We start from the raw sequence: 20,930 nt of genomic DNA, 5'->3' as shown, positions 1-20,930 counted from the left end.
CAGCCTAGATCTGGGTGTTAACTCTTATTTCTGAAAAATCAAGATGGCACTGGATTGTCAGATGCTCGGAGACAATTCCACCGAAAGGTTTGCATGCAAAAACACTTAAATTGCAGGTAAGATTCAGCAAAGAAAGAAAGCTTTCCTTCTGCAGAAGAAATAGGATTTATTGGCATTAGGTATCTGGAACACTGTCCTAAGAAGGATTATGAAATGGTATTTGAGCTCAGAATAAAAGAACACTGATTGATTAGTCATGTCTGGTGTAGGCATAGCAAGGAAATGTGGCAGTATACTTGCCATTCCTGTCCCAGACCATAGTTTCTGATATTGTTCCTTACAGACAACCCTTCACCTTTAATTTTTTCCTACAAATATATTATTTTTTCCACCTTCCACCCATGCTTGAATACCTGAATTATTATTCTACCAGATCTATTCTTTATTGGCCATTTTTTGGTTTTGAGTCAGCATCTGAATTCCTTCCCTATGTTTGGGGAATTCCTCATTATATAAATTTTGGTATATAAGAAGCTAAAGTGGCCAGAACACTTGTTTTTACAAAGTGCTTTCCTCCCAACACCTTCCTCCTTCACCCTTGCAACTAGATGTTTACACATGACCCAGAGTTTGGGTCTGTATTTCACTCAGATAAAAATCAGTTTCATTTGCCTAAGACTTTGCATCAGAAGCTAATGACATAAAGACACAGTGTCCTAACAGTTTTTTTATAAATTTATTTATTTTTTAATTTTATTTTTGGCTGTGTTGTGTCTTTGTTGCTGCATGCGGGCTTTCTCTAGTTGCGGCGAGCAGGGGCTACTCTTCGTTGTGGTGCGCGGACTTCTCATTGTGGTGGCTTCTCTTGTTGTGGCACACGGGCTCTAGGCACGTGGAATTCAGTAGTTGTGGTGCGTGAGCTCAGTAGTTGTGGCTTGCAGTCTCTAGAGTGCAGGCTCAGTAGTTGTGGCGCATGGATCTAGTTGCTCCGTGACATGTGGGATCTTCCCAGACCAGGGCTCGAACCCTTGTCCCCTGCACTGGCAGGTGGATTCTTAACCACTGCGCCACCAGGGAAACCCTGTCCTAACATTTTTGTATTCTGTTCTTTCTTTCAACTAACAGGAGAGCTTTTCTGCTTAAACCTTCCAAAATCAGTTTCTAATGCTTGCAACTAAGAACTTAACTGATACGATAGGTCTTCTAGGGCGGTGCTCTTCAAACTTTATTGTGCATAGGAATCACCTAGGCTTTTTATTAAAATGCAGATTCTGATTGAAATGGAAGTCTGGGATGGGCCTGAGGCTTGATTTTGTAACAAACTCCCAGGAAATGGCAATGATACTGGCCTGGGGCCCACCTTTTAAGTAGGAAGAATCAAGGGAAGGAAAGGTAGCCTAAAAGAAGACAGAATTGGCAGGAAAAAAAAGAGATCTGTTTCAACGTGTTCTAGTTAAGTTAGAACAGACCAACTACTATAACTAATAAACTTCAAAATGTGCAACAGCTCCAACAAAATAGAATTGCATTCTTAATCATGTAACAATACTGGGCCAGTGACAGAACACTGGGAAGCTCTGCTCCATGTATTCAGGTGTAGGTTGATTGGGGGGAACAGGGGTTGTACACCATCTTCAATTCATGGCTTCCCAGGTCACCTTGGGGTCATGGCTGTATTCCATCTAGATAAAATTGGAAAAGTGTGCATGAGAAATGTTTCCTTTTTTTTGAAATTTTTAATTATAAAATAAAGCATAGATATAGAAATCCACACACAATAAGTATTATCATTATGCAAACACTCTTGTAACTACTACCCAGGTCAAGAAATAGACTTTGCCAGCCTCCGTAGAAACGCCTTTTATATTTCCTGCCTCCCTCAAAAAGCAACATTATCCTGACTTTGAGAATGCTCACTTCCTTTCCTTTGTGGTATTCATTCCTCTGATATTCATCTTCAGATGATATAGTTTAGGTTTGCCCACGTTTGGGGATTTATGTTTTAATCTCTTAATCTGTTGCATCCCCTTCCATCCCTTTCTTTTGCTTATAATCTATCTGTTGAGGAACCCGGATGGTTTGTACTGTAAGGTTTCCAGAGTTTGCATTTAGCTGAATAGATATGTGTGATGCAGTCCCATATGTTATTCTGTCTTCTATATTTTGTGTAAACCACCTAGGGGATCCAGAGCTTCTACCATGTTCAAGTTTGATCCCTTTGGCATCACCATACTTGGGATTGTGCTGTTTCATCAGAAGGCACATAATGTCTGGTTCTCTCTCTCTTTTTTTAAATTGAAGTATAGTTGATATACAATATTATATAAGTTATGGGTGTACAATATAGTGATTCACAATTCTTAAATTGTTGTATCTTTTTTGTGGTGTTTTCAACCACTATTGTTCATTGTCTGATGTCTTAATTCATTAAAGGTTGCAAAATGGTGATATTCTATCATTTTGTCTTCATTTATTAAGTGGACTAAATTTATAGACAGACATTTTCCTCGTTACAAAGAATTTCAGTTCATGTAGGAAAGGCAAGATGTATTCTTGATTCTTCCAAGATAAATGAATCGGTTCTTTGTCATCCTCTGAAGGTGACCAATTAATTATTATTATATTTTAGTTATTATAAACTCATTTAAACATATTTGATGGGTTTCAAGACACTGGAATTTTTATTCTTTGTGACGTTTAAATTGTCTAGTCTTTGGCCAAGTGGGAGCCCCCTGAGTTATTTTTACATGACCCTAGTCTTTGATCTCTCTTTGCTGTCTGGTATAATAAGATATTCCAGGCTATTTGTATATTTCTAGCCCCAAAGAAATTGGAATCAACCATTTCTCTAAGAAGTCCTAGTTTGGTTTAGGGGAAAATTGTATTTCAAGATGTTCATTGCTACTGGGCTGGCCATTGTTCTTAGACCTTTTCATTGGACAGAACTTGGAAATTGTATGTGTGTGTATGTGTGTGTGTGTGTGTATGTGTTTTCACTTTAAAATCTCATGTGTTCATACTGATATTTCTACTTCAGATCTAGGATTATAGGGTTTTTCCTTAACCTCTTCTATATTACATTGTCTTTCTTCCACACCAACACTTCTGGTTAGCAAGAACACAAGAGATGAGAAATAAACTTTCATAACTGTTTGCTTTATTTTACCTTGAAACACAATAGTGTTAGAATAGCAATCTTCATAGTACCATTATAATTAAAATTACATAAGATAGTTAAAATCTTTTCACAAAAAATATCCTATTCCCTTTCTCTTTTCATTTTTACCTCTTCATTGCCAGAGCATACTTCCATTTTATATTATACTCTCTCCCATTTGACTATCCTATATTCTTAGTTCTATAAACATGTATATATTGAATGCTCACTGCCAGTACTTATGTTTTTCTAGATATTATGTTGATGTTTTTCTAGTTATTTTGCCAGGTAAAGTTCGTTCTCTAACAGATTCCCTAAGTCTCATAGAAACAATATTTTCTGAGTTCTTGCATGTTGATCAAGTTTGGTCTGTGGCTTATATCCTTGAAAGTCAGTTTTGCTGGTTATAAAATTCTTAGCTCATATTTTCTTCCCTTGAGTATCTTAAATATGGTATTTCATTTTCTTCTGGCAAAAGCTTTGCTGTTGAAAAGTCTGGTCATCATCTGATTTTCTTTCCTTTATAAGTCACTTGCTCTATTTGCCTAAGTACATAAGGATTTACCCCTTTTTTCTTTAGAATCCAGTTTTCTTGGTTGATAGTATAGGTCACTCTTCTCAAGTACATGATACGCTTTTTCAGAAAATAGTTTATATATATATAATATATATTTCTATATAGAATATATATTTCTACATTGAATGTATAAAGAATATAATTTATATATTTTAAAATAATTATATAAAATAAATATGTAAGTGATTATATTTATATAATAACACTTTAATTGAAAATTTTATATATATATATTGAGGAAAACTTTCATGAATTAGAGTTCTTAGTATTCTTTCTGTTTTCTTGCTTTGATTTTCTTCTTTAGGGACCTCTAGTAGCCATAAATTGAATTTTCTTTGCCTATCTCCAATATTTGTCACCTTTACTCAAATTTTTTAAATCTCTTTTCCAAAAATTTATTTTGGGTAAAAATTTTTCCTTGTTTTCTCTTTTTATTTCTCTTGAGGCATTTGCAATTGTGTTTATTCATTCTTGTTTAGTCTTCAAATGATTTTTCTTTTATTTATAATTCTTTTCTGAGTTTCATGACCTCATCCTATAATTTCTTCTTTTCTAATTTATGTTCTTTCATATCTTGCATCAATTTTTAGTGTATTTTAATATGTTTGAAATAGTAGATTACAGTTTTAATTTGTTTTACAGGCATATTTTTCTGGCATGCTTTTAGTTTGTGTAGAGATGATATATTTTTCTTATAATAATTTTATGTGAGTTTTGACCTTGATGATTTCAAGTTGTTCATTTTTATGTGAACTCAATCTTCCTGAAGGTTTAGACAGAGGCTAGAAGAGCAGATGGGTCTTCTAGCTTCACAGAGCTCTCACTCCTGTTACTTTTGTGTAACATTTAAAAGTACAGTGGCTTAGACACAAAATGACAAATACTGTATGATTTCACTTATATGAATGTTCTAGAATAGGCAAATTCATAGAGACAGAGAGTAGATTTATCAGGGGCTGGGAGGAGGGAAGCATGGGGAATTTTTGCTTAATGTTTATACAATTCTATTTGGGGTGATGGAAATATTTTGGAACTATATGATGGTGTTGGTTGTACAACATTGTGAAGCTAATTAATGACACCGAATTGTACACTTAAAAATGGTTAAAATGGAAAACTTTATGCTATATATATTCTACCAAAATAAAAATTTTAAGGTTAAAAAAACAACACAGTGGCTTGACTGGTGAGATAGCCTGGCTCTGACAATTGTCCCCACTTTACTTGGACTTTCCCTTTCTTTTATCTCTGTTGTCCCCATCCAGTTCAATTTTGATTTCACTCCCAGTAGTTTCTCCTTCATGAGGGTTTCTGTCCTGGAAGAGAGCCAAGCCAGGTCAGTTTCAAGTGTCCACTGCACTGTCCCTTTCAGAGTTTTTCATAGTGGCTTCTGCTACTTGCCACCTTATGATGGCAGGCAAGTTATTTAACTTTTCCAAGTCCCACTTTCTTCATTTGAAAAACTGGCATAAGAATAGTCCCTATCTCATACTATTGTTGTGAGGATTAAGTAATGTAATATGTAAAGATCTTGGTTAACCTTAGTTGTCTGACACATCATATATACCCAGAATATATGGGTTCACTAATAAAAACATTATTCTCAAGCAGAAATTTAACACACCTTGCTAAATGAGTAACTAATTAATGTTAATTTTCCATAGGCTTTGTTATATTTTATATGGTGAAATGTCCAACTCAATCCAGAGTTGAACCAAAACTAAGCTACACATACACACATGCATACTTTATGGTAATTAGTGCAAAAAGGAACCGAGATTTGTGCAAAATTTTCCTCTGACCAATGATAAATATGTATGTGTATCACCTTATCAAAAGATTTGCCTGAATACTCCTGAATAGGAATATTTGTTTGGAAAATATACACATTGTTTATCATCTTCTCTCGTATTTACTTGTATTTGGGGTGTTTTTTCCCTGTATACATTCTGACAGTTATGAACAAAGCAGCACTAAGGTAATTGGTCAGTACACTTTCATTTCATTTTCATGCAGCTGCCCTGCTTCCCATTTTAACAATGTGGGAATGATGTGTAATTATGCACTGTTAGAAATTTGGGTATGTTTATTCTAACTTACCCTGAAGAATAATTGTCAGTACTTCTTTTTGGAGCACAGCAACTATATCATCATGGCATCTGGGCAGACACATTTTTGATATCGTTAGATGTTTCATGTTTCCACCTCCATTAAATACAAACAGTGGATCTATAAAGGGTAGGAGACTGCAGAGCGGTAAGGTTTTAGGGTGGCTTCAAGGCCCAGTTCACCTAAAGTTCTCCCCACCTGTTGAATGATGCCTAGATTTCTCCTTTTTCTAAAGAGCACAAGTTTTTGAGCTGAATCAAGATTCAAAACCTGAAGGGAGACATTTGGCCAATGAAGGATGAGAGCAGAACTTTGATAAGGAGAGCTTATAATGTAATGAGCTACAGGCCACGTGTAGGTCAACTTTCAAGTTGACCTACAATACAGTTAATTCAGAATCATTCATCAGTCATATCTCTTTGCATTCCTTTGATGTGATAAGCACCAGCAAGATTAAAAAGAGAGTTGGAATGTTATGCCTGTGGACCATGAGAACTGGGACTTTAGAAAAACTATTTCCAGGCAGTGATATAATTCATATGGCTAAATGAGTAATACGCTCAAATAGACAATTCCTCTGTTCCTTAATTGTGTGTGTCTCTGTTTTTGTTTTCACTGTAGCTTCGGAAAGCAGTGATGGATCACATATCTGATTCCTTCTTGGAAACCAACGTCCCTTTGCTAGTTCTCATTGAGGCTGCAAAAAGTGGGAATGAGAAAGAAGTGAAGGAATACGCCCAGGTTTTCCGCGAGCATGCCAACAAGCTGGTGGAGGTAAGTCAAGAGAGGCCCAAGACTAGAATTTATCAGTGGGTTTAATCTCTACATGTCTCTTGGAATTTCAACAGGCCATCCTTCTATGGTTTTCCTGGATCTTTCTTTTATTTTCTGTTGACTCCATCCCTTGCAAAGGAAACAGGTTTTCAGTAATCTCTCCTCTCTGTATTAGACAATTAATTCTAAACGTGTTCTGAAACATGTCTGCTAATTTTCCTGAACAATAAGCAGAGGCTGAAACAGGAGCAATAGAAAGGACCCTCCAAAGTTCTGAAGACCAGGTTTGATTAGAGGGAAGAGAATTAAAATTGCCAAAAGGAGATTTAAACACTGTTCCCTTTTCGTCCCCATCTCCACTCCACTCACCTAAGCCTGGATTAGCTGGCCACATTATGAACATGTAAAAATCAATCCCCCCTCCCTATAAGAGATGTCTGAACTCCTGGTGAAGGATCTTGGGGCAGTAGTAGGAGTGTAAGTTCAGGTCCTAAGTATATTCTCTGTGTTAGAGACATCTGTGGGAGTTGCTTTATAAATGCAAAATTGTGCTGTGTGATTTTTGAGAAAAAATATTGTTCAGGGGAAACAAAATAAAAGTGAAATGTTAACCAGACTGCCTAAATCTAAGAGTTGAAAACCAACAGCTTGGCAAAGGTTGGATTGAGTGATGTGGGGCTACATAGAAAAGAGAGATGCTGAACAGGAAATGTGTGTGATAGAGAAAAAGAGTCAAGGAGGGCAAGGGTCCTGGCAAATTAAGGGAATGGTTATCAGAGCCAGGTTAAAACTTTTTCAGGGTCTGAGTACTTAGAAACAACAGCAAAAACAGCAACAAAAACTCTGGTATAGCCCCACTGTAACTCAAAAATAAAATAAAATTACTCAAAACTGCAGACAACTTAAATGCAAGCTAAAAATTAAATAAATTACTTTTTATTTTCTTTGGATGGCAAAATTAAATTCTGAATAAGTTCATCAGATATGAAATCCTCTCCATTTTTCTTGCAGTGAGTGATGGGGTTGTGCTCCAATTTAATTGTGCCCTAAGCATGTGCTTGGTTCACTCTTTGGTTAATCCAGCACTGCTGTCGCTTCTGGGGCTGAACACTCAGCCTGCAGGAAGTCCTACATCAAGCCTCGAGGAGGCCCCTGGTCCTCTAGGACACAGGCTGAGATATCACCCATGACAGCAGTTGGCAAGCTGAACATGCAAAAGCTGAAACTACTAAAATAAAACCCTTGAACTTCCTACCATAGCTCCAGTGTCTTGAGGTGACACCAGACTAGAGCTAAAGATAGGGTCATACTTATAATATCAAGACAGTCTTTCTGGCTCTGTCCCCACGGATGGGGCAAGCACCCTATTAGTCTTCACATTCTACACAGAAATTCCAAGCTCCAAACTGGCCATTGAAGAATCCAGAGTCTTTCCAAGGTTGCCTTGGAAGTTCTGGCCCTTTCTGTTATTTTGAGAAAGAGCAGGTAAAGAAGGAGAAAAAGGGGTAGAAGGACACAGAGAGGAAGAGGAGGAAAGAAAGAATGCTGAATGAGTGCTACAAAAGTTTAAAATATTTGTATGTAATAAATAATAATATTAACCTACAGATACATCATCCCATACATATAATCACAGTATTTACATGATAACTGCAGAATTTATAGAGAATGTTAATTCATAGTGTCGTAGGCATTAAGGACGAAGCAAAGGACATGACTTCAAAGTTATATGATAAACATCTCCTACTTTCAGTCCTGTCAGTGTCTTTCTGTAATTCTGTGTGCAACCTCATTTGTAGATGATGTTTGAAGTTCAAGCTTGATTCCCTGTGTAAATGTGAGGCCAGGACCAAGTAGCCCACTCGTCTACTCTTTCTCCCTTCTCCTGTGATAGACCTGGACACACCCACCATTTCCCTTCATCCCATCTGTAGGTTTCACTGAAGGGGAATCCAGCCACTCTGGGTGATCCTTGATCCACAACTTGTGCCAGAAGCAGCAGCTTCATGTCTTTCAGACTCCACATTTCAGACCGTTGCTGATTTGCTTCCCTTAGTTGTTCCTTTCCTTCCCGCTGTGTGGTCACTGCAGCAGCATTTTAGAATTTCTTGATACCCGGGAGGTGCCATGGCTAGGGTATGCACTAGCCTGTGTTTGATTAGAGGTGAACAGGAATTGAAAACATTTCTGTAGCTTATGTACTTCAAACAAGTGCTTCATTGCTGATGCATACATGTAAGAAAACTTGAGTGCTGGGCTGAGAGTCACCATTTTTCCATTTTGAAAGTGTCTGTATGGACTTGGGCACTTTTCTGGGCCTTAGTTTTTGTGTCTATAATATGAAAAATTTGGTTGATATATTGATTTTCATATCCATTAACTTGATAAATTCACTTACTAATGCCAAATTTTGACTGTAGCCTTTAGGATTTTCTGTATACACAATCATGCTGTCTGAAAATTATGACAGTCGTATTTCTTTTTTTCCAGTCCTTGTATCTTGTTTATTCCTTGCATTATTGCACTAGCCAGATGTTCAGATCGATATTGTGGTAATAGATATTTCTGTTACTTTTAGATCACAGTGATAAAATTTAAATATTTTACCACTAATTATATTGATTGTTCTAGATTTCTTGCAGATACTTTTAGTAGATTAATTTAGTTGTCTTCTGTTATTCCTTCACTAAGATTTTAAAAAATCATGAATATGTATAAAATTATACCAAACAAAATTTCTGCACATTTTGAGACAGTTGTATGATTTTTGTCTCCTTTATTCTCCTTCAGAGGTATCAAAATTATGCTTTCCCTCAAAAAATGAGTAAGAAATTATTCCATCTTTCTGTTTTCTGGGAGTGAATGAATGTGTAAGACTGGCATTATATATTTTTTTAAATATTTGGAGGAATTCACTGATATAGCAATCTGAGCCTGGGTATTTATTTGAGGGAGATTTTTTAAAGTACAGGTTCTTTTTTTTTAAAACCTAAGACTATTTAAATTTTCTATTTCCTTTTGGGTCAGCTTTGGTAAGTTGTATTCTAGGAATTTATTTAAATTTAATTTTGTAAGTTTTCAGCATAAAATTGCCCATGTCTTCTAATTTTTTTTAATGTGTGAGAATTTGTACTACTCTTTCTTTCTTTCTTTCTTATTCATTCCTCATATGGCTAATTGGTGTCTTCTCTTTTTTTTAATTGATTAGTTTTGTAAGAGTTTGATCAATTTAATAATCTTTTCTAAAACACAGCTTTCAGCTTTGTAGATTTTGTTTTTCTTTAAATTTTATTTATGCTCCAATCTTTGTATTTCTTTTTTCTGCTTTCTTCTGGTATAACTTACTGTTCTTTTTCTAACTTTTTGAGATGGATAATTATATCATTGATTTTTAACCCTTCTTATTTTAAAAATATGTGCATTTAAGGCTATAAGTTTCTTCCTAAGCTATACTTACATCTGGTTATTTTCTACTGACCTAATTTTAAGCTCACTCATCTGTGTTCAATATGCTTAAAACTGATCTACTGAATTCAATTTTTATTTAAGAATTTCTAGTTGATTCATTTTTTTTTAAATGATTCCAGTTCTCTGGTATAATTCATTATCAGGTCATCTCCTTTAAAAAATACATTAATCAAGGGTTTCCCTGGTGGTGCAGTGGTTGAGAGTCCACCTGCCGATGCAGGGAGACAGGTTCGTGCTCCGGTCGGGGAAGATCCCACATGCCACAGAGCGGCTAGGCCCATGAGCCATGGCCGCTGAGCCTGCGCGTCCGGAGCCTGTGCTCCGCAACGGGAGAGGCCACAACAGTGAGAGGCCTGTGTACCGCAAAAACAAACAAACAAACAAACAAACAAAAACATTAATCAGAGTTATTTTAAAAATCCAAGTCAAAGAACTCCAATATTTGGATCAATTTTGTTTCCGTTTTGTGGTTGCCCCACAGAGGGCAACTTTCCCTGCCCCCTGAAATCAGCTTGGATTTCAAGACTGATGACACAACAGCAGCCACCAAGAGGGTATGAACAGCTCTTTTACTCACATAGTGGGACTTTCTAGAGAGAGCAGAGCAGGTGCCCAAGCCAGTCCACAGTGGCTTCAGCAAAGAGATGAACAGGTGCTTTTGGTCTTTATCAAGCTGTGGGGCTGGAGTCAAGATTTCCACGGAGGGGCTGGATCTTGAATGTTTCTTCAAATTCCCCTACTGGCATCCAAAAAAGGTGGGTTTTCCTATCAGTTTGCCCAGTTGTGGAGCAAGAGGAAAAGGGAGAAGAGTGAGACTTAAACACTGTCAGCAGTCAAATATTCAAAATGGAGTTAAGACTCTTTATAATTCACCTCTGATGTTTGCCTGGTGACTGGAATGTGCCATGTTTCATTTAATTGAATTTGTACTTGTTTAAATAAGTGATTATGGAGCCTTTTAAGGCTTTCAAAATGGAGACTTTATTATGGTGACTGTTTTTATTATTTGATTTTATCTTGATTATTATTATTATTTATTTTTAGTACACTGGGTAATTTTTGATTGAATGGCAAACATGCTTATGAAAAAATATAGAGGGTCTGTGTCTATCTATTCAGGCTGCTGTAATAGAGTACCACAAACTCAATGGCCTGTAAAACCAGAAATATATTTCTCACAGTTCTGGGGGCTGGGAAGTCCAAGATCAAGCCCCCAGAATAGATGTGTTTTGGTGAAGGCCCTCTTCCTGGTTCATAGCTGGCAACTTCTCACTGTGTTCTCACATGGTGGAAGGGGAGAGGGATCTCTGTGGGGTCCCTTTTATACACTATCTGGAGAAAAACATGGTCTGAAAGGATACATGTACCCCAATGTTCATTGCAACACTGTTTACAGTAACCAAGACATGGAAACAACCTAAATGTCCATCGACAGATGAATAGATAAAGAAGATGTGGTACATATATATATAATGGAATATTACTCAGCCATTAAAAAGAGTGAAATGGACAATGGAGATTGTCATACTGAGTGAAGTAAGTCAGACAGAGAAAGAGAAATATTGTATGATATCGCTTACATGCAGAATCTAAAAAGAAATGATACAAATGAACTTATTTACAAAACAGAAACAGACTCACAGACTTAGAGAACGAACTTATGATTACCAGTGGGGAAGGGTAGGGGGAAGGGATAGTTAGAGAGTTTGGGATTGACATATACACACTGCTATATTTAAAATGGATAACCAACAAGGACCTACTGTATAACACAGGGACCTCTGCTCAATGTTATGTAGCAGCCTGGGTGGGAGGGGAGTTTGGGGGAGAGTGGATACGTATATATGTATGTCAGGGTCGCTTTGCTGTGCACTTGAAACTGTCACAACGTTGTTAATCGGCTATACTCCAATATAAAATAAAAAGTTAAAAATTAAGAACAGTAATCTCATTCATAAAGATTCCACTTTCATGACCTACAAAGCTCTCAAGACATCACCTCCTAATACCATCACACCGGGCATTAGGATTTCAATGCATGAATACTGGGGGGACACAAACATTCAGACCATAGCAGTCTAGATAATGTTTTCTCTATCCAGAGAGAATTCATCCTGTCATCTGAAGGGCAGCAGAGAGGCAAACCATCTCAATTCAGTCAAGTGAAGTGGATTGAAGATAGTCTATACTCTTTCTGAGGTCTAGTCTGCCTTTCATTTTCCCTAGTCCTATGGAATTGTCTTCCCAGATGCCAACAGAGAATCAGATGTATTATTTAGTATCCTGCCTCATCTGTGAAGCATTTACTCCAATTTTTGTTTTCCCATCATCATGATTTGCTTTTAGTATGCCTTCAGTGTGCTTTTTGTTTGTTGCTATTGTAACAATAGGCAAAAACTGTGGAAGAAAACTTGCAGTAAAGGGCCAGTCTTTGAGTCTCCCTTCTCCTATGGGACTTTAGCTCCTAGCCTTTGCTCCCTTGGCTGTCCTGGACTCCAGTTTTTGCCTCCTTGGCCCTATGAGATTGCTGAATTATCTTCCTCTCAGCAACTACCTTCTACCTGGCATCTCAGTTTCTCTTTCCATACTAAGAATTAGCAAATCCCTGGGAGGAAAAGTGAAATGCAGAAAATTGGGTCCCTCTCAACAAGCATCTCTTTTTGATCTAGTCTAAGTTTTAACTCCTTTGGCTGCTGTCCCATACTTTCAAGGGAATTATTTTTATTCTGCATTTCTAGTTGTTCTCAGCAGGAAAGTGGGTCTCTTACTGGCTTCTCCTTCATGGCTGGAAGTGGAAATCCCCGAGAGAGCTGGTTTAGATAAATTTGTGGGGTGTTTTTGGTTGTTGTTAATATTTTTAGTCAGAGATTTCTTTATTCAATAGAATACCATACCTCAAATAAATATATAATCAATACAACCAGTTCTGACTAAATTGAAATCTCTGTGCCTTGCCCACTTCCTACAGTTCCTTTACTTCAAGGGTCTGCTTCCACCAAACACAACCTCACAATCCTTCCAGAACACGTTTGATCCCCGTTTGGGAACCTCTAATGGATCTATAAATTGCCATTAATGTAAATCATATAGGAATTATATATCAGATAATTTTGAATGAAGAGTGCATGAATACATGGAATTATCTATCTATAAATTAATGTTGGCAGTTTTGGTCCTTTGACTATAGAGTTTCATTATTTTATGTTCAGTGTTCCACCTATTTTTATGTTATTTTTTCTTATATTTGTGTGCCATTTTCTACCAGTTTGGTATTTGCTATTCACAGATTAATGCGATGAAGTAAATGGAAGGTATCAAGCCTATTGTATAATGTTATAGTTTTTAGAAAATCTTCAACCAAGATAGTTTAAGTGAAAAGAAAATATTTGCAAAACATGAATGGGAAAAAATAATGTAAAGTTTCATAATTGCCTTAACAAGTGAAATTTTAAGGTTTTTTTCCCCACAGTGTTTGTAACATTTAATAAAGACTAGGTAAATTTGCACCAGAGTTTGTTGATTAAGAGAATTTAACAGGTCAACAATGATGCTTTGTGAACTATAGTATCAGCCACTATAGGAAATACCACCAGTAGAACTAAATTTTAAAAAATTTTAGTCATTTTTCCTCATCTCCAGAATGCAGGTAACTCATCTCCTCTGAGGGTAAGCTCAGGGCTTCAGGGTGGGGCCGACTCTAAGGGTGTGCGGAGCTGATCAGAGCACACCTGCTGTACCTCATGCCCAAGCCTTCTGGAGAAATGCAATGCAAATTATGGCAACTCAGTACCAAAGTAACATGGTCTCAGTAGGGGTGGAGTGGATGTAAAGTGGGGGCAAAATTTGCATTGCAGCAAAGAAGTAAAAGTGAATCTGGAAAATGAGATGCAAAATCAATACAGCTATTTTCAGAACCTCCAGATATGAACATTTCTTCCATTGCTTTGCTCTCAGTCAATCTGCCTACTCTTCTTTCTACTCCCCCATCTCTACCATAAAAGCCCCAGTGCAAGATGCATACTCTGTCAGCTGGGGAAATGCAATGCCCTCCCAACAGGACACTCTCCTCTGCCTGGTCCTCCTTCATCCCTTCTGCACACAGCAGCCAGAGTGAACTTCCGAAAATGCAAATCAGACTGTGCAATTTCCCTACCTGAGACAATTCAGTGATTTCCTCTTGTTCTCAGGTTAAAGACCAACATTTCAAGGAAGTCTGCAAGGCCTGCACGATCTGGCCCCCTCTTTAGCCTCCAGGCTCATCTTCCTGTCCTCTCCCACTTCCTACACAGCATTGTCCACTCAGGCCACCTTCTGTTTGTTGAAAGTGATATGCCCCCTCCACCCTGGGCTTATACTTATGCTGTCCCTTTCCTGACAGGCTCCTCATTGCACCCCTTCCTCTTATTTCTAATTGTTCAGCCTTCAGTGAAAACATCACATCCCTAAGTGGGTTTAGTTCCTTGTGTTTTCACTCTCATGGAACCCTATTTACTTCAAAAAACAACAAGAACAAATATTTATTATCTCAAAGTTTTAAAAAATCTTTTTCCCAGCTTTGTTGAGATATAATTTACATACAGCACTGTGTACATGTTTTTGGTTTTTTTCTTCCTGTTTTATTCAGATATAATTGACATACAGTGCTGTATAAGCTTAAGGTGCACAGCATAATGATTTAATATACATACTTCCTGAAGTGATTATCACAATAAGTTAAGTGAACATCGATCATCTCATATAGATACACAAGTAAAGAAACAGAAAACCAAATTTTTTTTCTTGTGATGAGAACCCTATTTACTTTTGGTTTGCACACAACCAGCTCTATGTCTGCATGCTGTTTCTCCCACTAGATTATCAATTTCTTTAGGAAAAGGACCATGTCTAATTGATTCCTAACTACCCCAGCAGATAACTGAGTGCCTAGTATAGAGCAGGTATTCGATAAACAGATGCTGCCTAAAGAATGAATGAAGTAACAAGTGCAGCCAGGGATATTACCAACACAGCTGCAAGACCCTAAACAGGTACCTCTTGGATCAATAAACAGTCATTGTGCTTATTTAATTCCTAATGTACTACCCAGGAGGAATTGTGACTCTGAAAAGAACTAAAGTGGAGAACTTCCATTTCTCCTGAGTAGAAAGGCCTTGCTGTATGGAGACTGAACACTGAACTAACTCTGTCAGGATGCTCCTGAGTTAATTCCTCTAACTTTGCTGTCATTTTGTCCCTGCATCTGCCTCATAAGTGTGCAGTGGTCCTTATTCTTGGTTACAGAGGATGTGAGAGAGGGAGCTGGTTCTCTCTGCCAAACTGAAGTATGTCACTGAGGTCATAACAGTGATGAGCTACACAAGGGAATCTCGATTCTCTGCTTCATCCTGTTGACTTGGTTACTTCTGGTAGCAGTGCCGCATGCAGGGTAGGAAGCTGCGTCTGTTAGAAAATGCAAGGTTTGGAAGTAAGGGACAAACCCTCATATTCAAAATCACGAATGCGATCATCAGTGAAGCACAGACTGCCTTAGTTTCAGCCTTGAGTAAATTGCTTTTTTCAATCAGCCTCTCTACTCGCACAGAAGATTCATTCAGCCACAAATGTTTACTGGGTAGTTACCATGTGCTGACAGTTGTTGGCAATATAACTGTGAACCAATCAGATACACTTCCTGCTCTCATGGGGAGTACATTCTGTTGGGAAAGACAAATAGTGAGATAAATGCATAATATATAAGGTGGGACTCTGTGCTGTAGAGCAAATTAAAGCAGCGTAGAGATAGAGGGAGATAGAGAATGACGGAGGACATGTGTGGTTGGAAAAGCCTCATCTCCGAAGACCACTATTAAGCAGTGACCTAAAGGAAGTGAAGAACGTTCCAGATTGTGGACCAGAAAGGGAAGAGACCCCCAAGGCAGCAATGTGCTTGGCATGTTTGATAAAGAACAAAGAGACCACACTGCAGACCAGTGTGACTGCAGCCGAGAGTGAGAGGAAAAATTCCAGAGATGAAATTGAGGGCTGGGTGTAGAGATTTTATATTTTACTCTGATATTTGAATGGATGGAAGGCCTTGAGCAAAGGCACAATATGATCAGACTTCCATTTTGAAAGAGTCACTCTGCAGCTATATGGAAAATATACCATGGAATGACAAAAGGAGAAGACAGGAGAATAGATAAAAGGATGTTCCAGTGGTCCAGCAAGGGATTAGTACTATTACCAGAATAGAGACAGTGGAATGGGAGGAAGTGGTTGGATTTGGGGGCCAACATATTGGATGTTAGGATATAAGACAGAGAAAAGTCTGGGGTGGCTCTCTCTTTACCTGCTCCAGTGGTGAAATCACTTGGAACTCTTAAAAAACACAACCTTCTCTCTGAGACTGCTTCTTGATTGGCTCTAGCTGCAGCTGTTTGTTAGATGCGATCCTGTAAACCTTACACAAATGTCTTGGGTTGAAATAAATATAATAGAACTTTGTCAATTCCAGGGTCTTGACTCAAATCATGCACTAAAAAGAACATCTAGAAAAGCTGCATCAAAAATTACTCAGCCATTAAAAAGAAGGAAATAATGCCATTTGCAGCAACATGAATGGACCTGGAGATTATCATACTAAATGAAGTCAGACAGAGAAAGACAAATATCATATGATATCGCTTATATGCGGAATCTTTAAAAAATGCTACAAATGAACTTATTTACAAAGCAGAAACAGACTCACAGACTTAGAGAATGAATTTATGGTTACTGGGGGGAAGGGTAGGGGGAGGGATAGATTGGGAGTTTGAGATTGACATGTACACACTGCTATATTTAAAATCAATAACCAAGAAGGACCTACTGTATAACACAGGGAATTCTGCTCAATATTCTGTAATAACCTAAATGGGGAAAGAATCTGAAAAAGAATAGATACACATATGAATAACTGAATCACTTTGCTGTACACCTGAAACTAACACAACATTGTTAATCAACTATACTCCAATATAAAATAAAAAATAAAACAAGAAACAAAAAAACAAAACTATATGGATGGACCTGGATCTCCATACTTTTTTTTTTAAAGTAAAAACTGAACATTCTCATCTTTTCCTCAATGCTGCCTCCCCAATCCAGTTAACATATTTGAACTGGAAATGAATTGTTGGAATTTCTCAAGTAATTGAGTCACAACAAATCTGTAAATCATAATATTTTATGAAGAGCTATATTGTTCAGGTCAAGTGCATGTTAAACTTGTAAGTTTCTTTTCTATCCTTTAAGAAGTATATGTTGTAATAGCCCTCCTCCCCCAATTCCCTAATTCCTAAACTCTACCGTATTTTGTAATTTTTCCTATAACATGCAATAAAGCTTTCAGAAAAGTTCAAGGATTTTCCCTAGGCTGTTAATAACTATTTGAATATAGGGCTAGGGTTCTTTATAAGCTCTTTATTACCTTTTTTAATGCTTTTGACTCCATTTTATAGATGAGAAAACTGAGATTTCAAGAAGTTAAATATCACAATTTATTGCCCAATGTCACACAAATATAAGGAGGCAGAATTCACACACAAACCCAAGTGTCCCAAACTCCAGAGACCAAGGTGTCAACCACTGCCCCAAAGCTCTTGTCCAAGAGGTACATGTAGCCTAATGTCTGATCCTTCATGTAAGTATTTAGTACAGTGCCTGATCCCAAAGTAATTGCTGGAAAATGTTAGCTGTTTCTGTGGTTCTTGTTGTACAGGGATTGAGTTCCATATCTCTCAAATCACATTTCAGAGAAGATTACTTGCTGCACACATCCCGGGGAATAGCACATATTACTGCAGAAGAATTCCTGTCCCTGCTAGTGGAGTAGATCATCCAAGCTGCTTTTTGGTACTGCTATTGGGCTCACCCACTAGCTTCATGAATCTTTATCTGCACGGCCTGCATGGTCCATATCTGTTAAAATTACTAAGTGCCATGGACTTTTGAGGTTGGTTGCAAAATGTGGATTCTAAGAGTACTAAATATTTCATGTCAAAAGTCTACTACACTGCTTGAGTTAACTGTGCACATAATGTAAATATTTCCAGGTTGCATTTCAATCTGTCCAACATAATCAAAATGCAAAGTGCAGGGCCATATTATGAAATCAAGTCTTTTTTAGATGAAAGAAGGACTATTAATTTCCATGAAAATTTGCTTTGCTGACATCTGGATAAAAACATATCCCACTATGACCTACCCCTATAATTCACCCGATAAGTGAATTAAGTACACTTCTGAAGAAACTTCCAGAAAAGAGAAGGCAATTAACTTTGTTGCCCATACCTGAGGAGAAGAGGAAAGGTACATAACAACACTTGGCTTGTTCTCTCTGTTAGATATTATAGTATTTTCCACACCTTATCTCTTTTAATCCTCTTAACAAGTAAATTCTTTAATCATCAATATCATAATTTTGCAGATTAAGAAACTGAGACCCAAGGAAACTAAGATGTAGCCTGACCAAAATCATAGCTGATGGGTGAGTGATGAAGCCAGATTTCAGATGCCTTAGGGTCCATGTTCTCTCTGCTAGCCCATGCATGCCCCCTCCCCCCCTTCCTTCCTCCTTCCCTCACCTCTCTTTCTCTTTCTTTCTCTCTCTTCTCTCCTCTCTTTTGGTATATATTAAGATTTATATTTACAATTATATTTATTAGCCTTATACACTTCTGACCAGTTTACCTTCACCACAATAAAATCATAAGCCAGCACTCTCTTGATGTTGTTTTAGTCTGCTGTCCAAAGTTGAGGAAGAGTAGTGTTGTGTATCAGAAATGTCCCAAGGCACCTAAGTTCTAAGCTGTCTTTGTGGTGCTGCCAGATCAGGCTTTAGAGGTTACATTCAGTGTTGCTTCTGTAGAGGAGCAAGGCATATTTGGTCTTTTGTTGTACTAAATAATTAGTTTTACTATTTCATCATCAACATGGGGAGTGACTGATCTCTATACATATATGTCTGTTTTCCCCCGTCGTTTGTGTTTTCTATAACTGTTTGAAGGTATATATACTTTAGCCCAGCAAACTCACAAACTTCACTGCATAGTATAACCTTACATCTGTAAGGTCACATCCCTTCGATGCAAAAATGAAAAACTAAGCCCCATTAAAAATGATGGGGTTTGTTCAAAAGCAAGAATTTTTAATTGTCAAGGAAAAAAACCCTTTGATGCTCATGTTTTCAATCTTTTTTAGCTGTAAGGGTTATTATGTCAGAAAGCTCCCTAGCCAGCTTGAAGCCATAGTTTGAGAGGGATGGTGTGTTGGCATATTACTCTTTTGAACTAAAAACAAGTTTTCAGATGACCTTGACTACATCAGCTTTAGAGGGGGAGAGAGTTCAACTTCACAGAGCCCCATGACTGGCCTGAGGCTCAGTGTATATGTACTTTGAACCCTTACCTTAAAAAAAACAACACTGGGTCTTTTGGACCTGATGCCTGGGATTTTGACGGTGTAATGATCTACCCCTATTGCTGTGTGAATGAACAAATTGCTTTAATCCTCTGACCCTCAGACTTTGCATCTGGCACATCTTTGTTTAGGTGCCGTCCATCCCTGACATTCTGTATTCTAAGGACCTTGCCTGACTTCAGATTCTAGGAAAAGAGAAGACCCAAATAATTGTCTTGTTCTAGAATGCTTTTGTAGTTGACTGGAATTTGGGGACTACAAGAAGGACAGGTCACTTCAGCGGTTTCCTTGTGCCCTTGTGCCTCACATGAACAGGGAACTGAAGCTTGGGCTATAGTTGGCGGCAAAGCTGTTCCAGACCATAAAGTGACCAAAAATATAGATCCTGTCACTATTTATTGTGCTCCCATAGCTTTTATCTGTGACTGACCCTATGTCAGAAAGACAGGCTTGAATGGGTCTTAATAACCTTGGTGATTATATATGTGAGAACCAAAGAGAATAGAGGTCAATCCTGCCATAGAGAAAAATCTACATATTAGCTAAATTATTAACTGAGATCATTTATTTATATGATTTAAGAGCGTCCATGTTCTTTTCTTTTTCTGCAAGCTCACTAGTACCTGCTGGTCAAGCCAATTGTTGTGAATGGCACCCGTGCCCTGGGTGGCAGACAGTGTGGCATTCTTTAGCACCGTCTCCAAAACGTTCTCTGCCACTCACAGCCACTCTATTCTGTGTGAGTGTGGAGGTCTGTATATTAGACTTGTGTACACGTTTTTTTGATCTAAAGAACAAAGATTTTCTCAATCATATGTCAAATACAATATAAGCATCTTTAGAAAAAAAAGTTATGTTTTAATTGACCTTTAGTATAAAGTCTAAGTAAAAACTGTCATAGAAATGCACCTCCAGAAATTCCCCCACTACCACTTCCAACCAGATTGTTGCCCTCAGCTGCTCCTATTTAGATGGTTGGAGCTGCCACAGAGTGTGAATTTCACACATCCAAGGTGCCTGGGAATCGAGTCAATATTTTCACATAATGCCAGTTGCCACCAAAATATAGTTACTTACTTAGACTGACAAGTTGTTATTTTTTAGGCTAAAACAATAGGAGCCTATGACTTATCTTTCCTAAATGTTTTCTTGGAAGACTGAAAACACAAACACATATTTTTCTGAATCTCTAAAATATCCCAAGTGAATGATTCCCTTACTGAGTTTATGTGAAAGGATCCAAGATGTCAGAGCCACCATCTTCCCTCACCCACACAGCTTTTAAAATTTTGTTCTTATTTTAAATTTTCTAAAAGATTGGTTTATAACTTAATTTTAAAACACAAGATGTTTTGATGGTGATGCCTGTAATGTAGGAGCAGAAATGCATTTCAGGCTGCCTGTGTG

General features: G+C 37.6%; 1 protein-coding gene across 1 annotated transcript in view; it reads left to right on the top strand.

Moving 5' to 3' along the window:
• Positions 1–20,930, top strand: part of CTNNA2 (catenin alpha 2) — a 1,042,487-nt gene that overhangs the window by 796,249 nt on the left and 225,308 nt on the right. Inside the window, exon 8 of the mRNA XM_019942095.3 lies at positions 6,465–6,617. Within this exon, the coding sequence (XP_019797654.1) occupies positions 6,465–6,617 (153 nt within the window). The remainder of the gene's footprint in view (positions 1–6,464; positions 6,618–20,930) is intronic.

This window comes from Tursiops truncatus, chromosome 14 (assembly GCF_011762595.2).
Source record: "Tursiops truncatus isolate mTurTru1 chromosome 14, mTurTru1.mat.Y, whole genome shotgun sequence".
Taxonomy (NCBI): domain Eukaryota; kingdom Metazoa; phylum Chordata; class Mammalia; order Artiodactyla; family Delphinidae; genus Tursiops; species Tursiops truncatus.
Note: the sequence above shows the minus strand (reverse complement) of the source record. Positions and strands in the feature narration are given on the sequence as shown.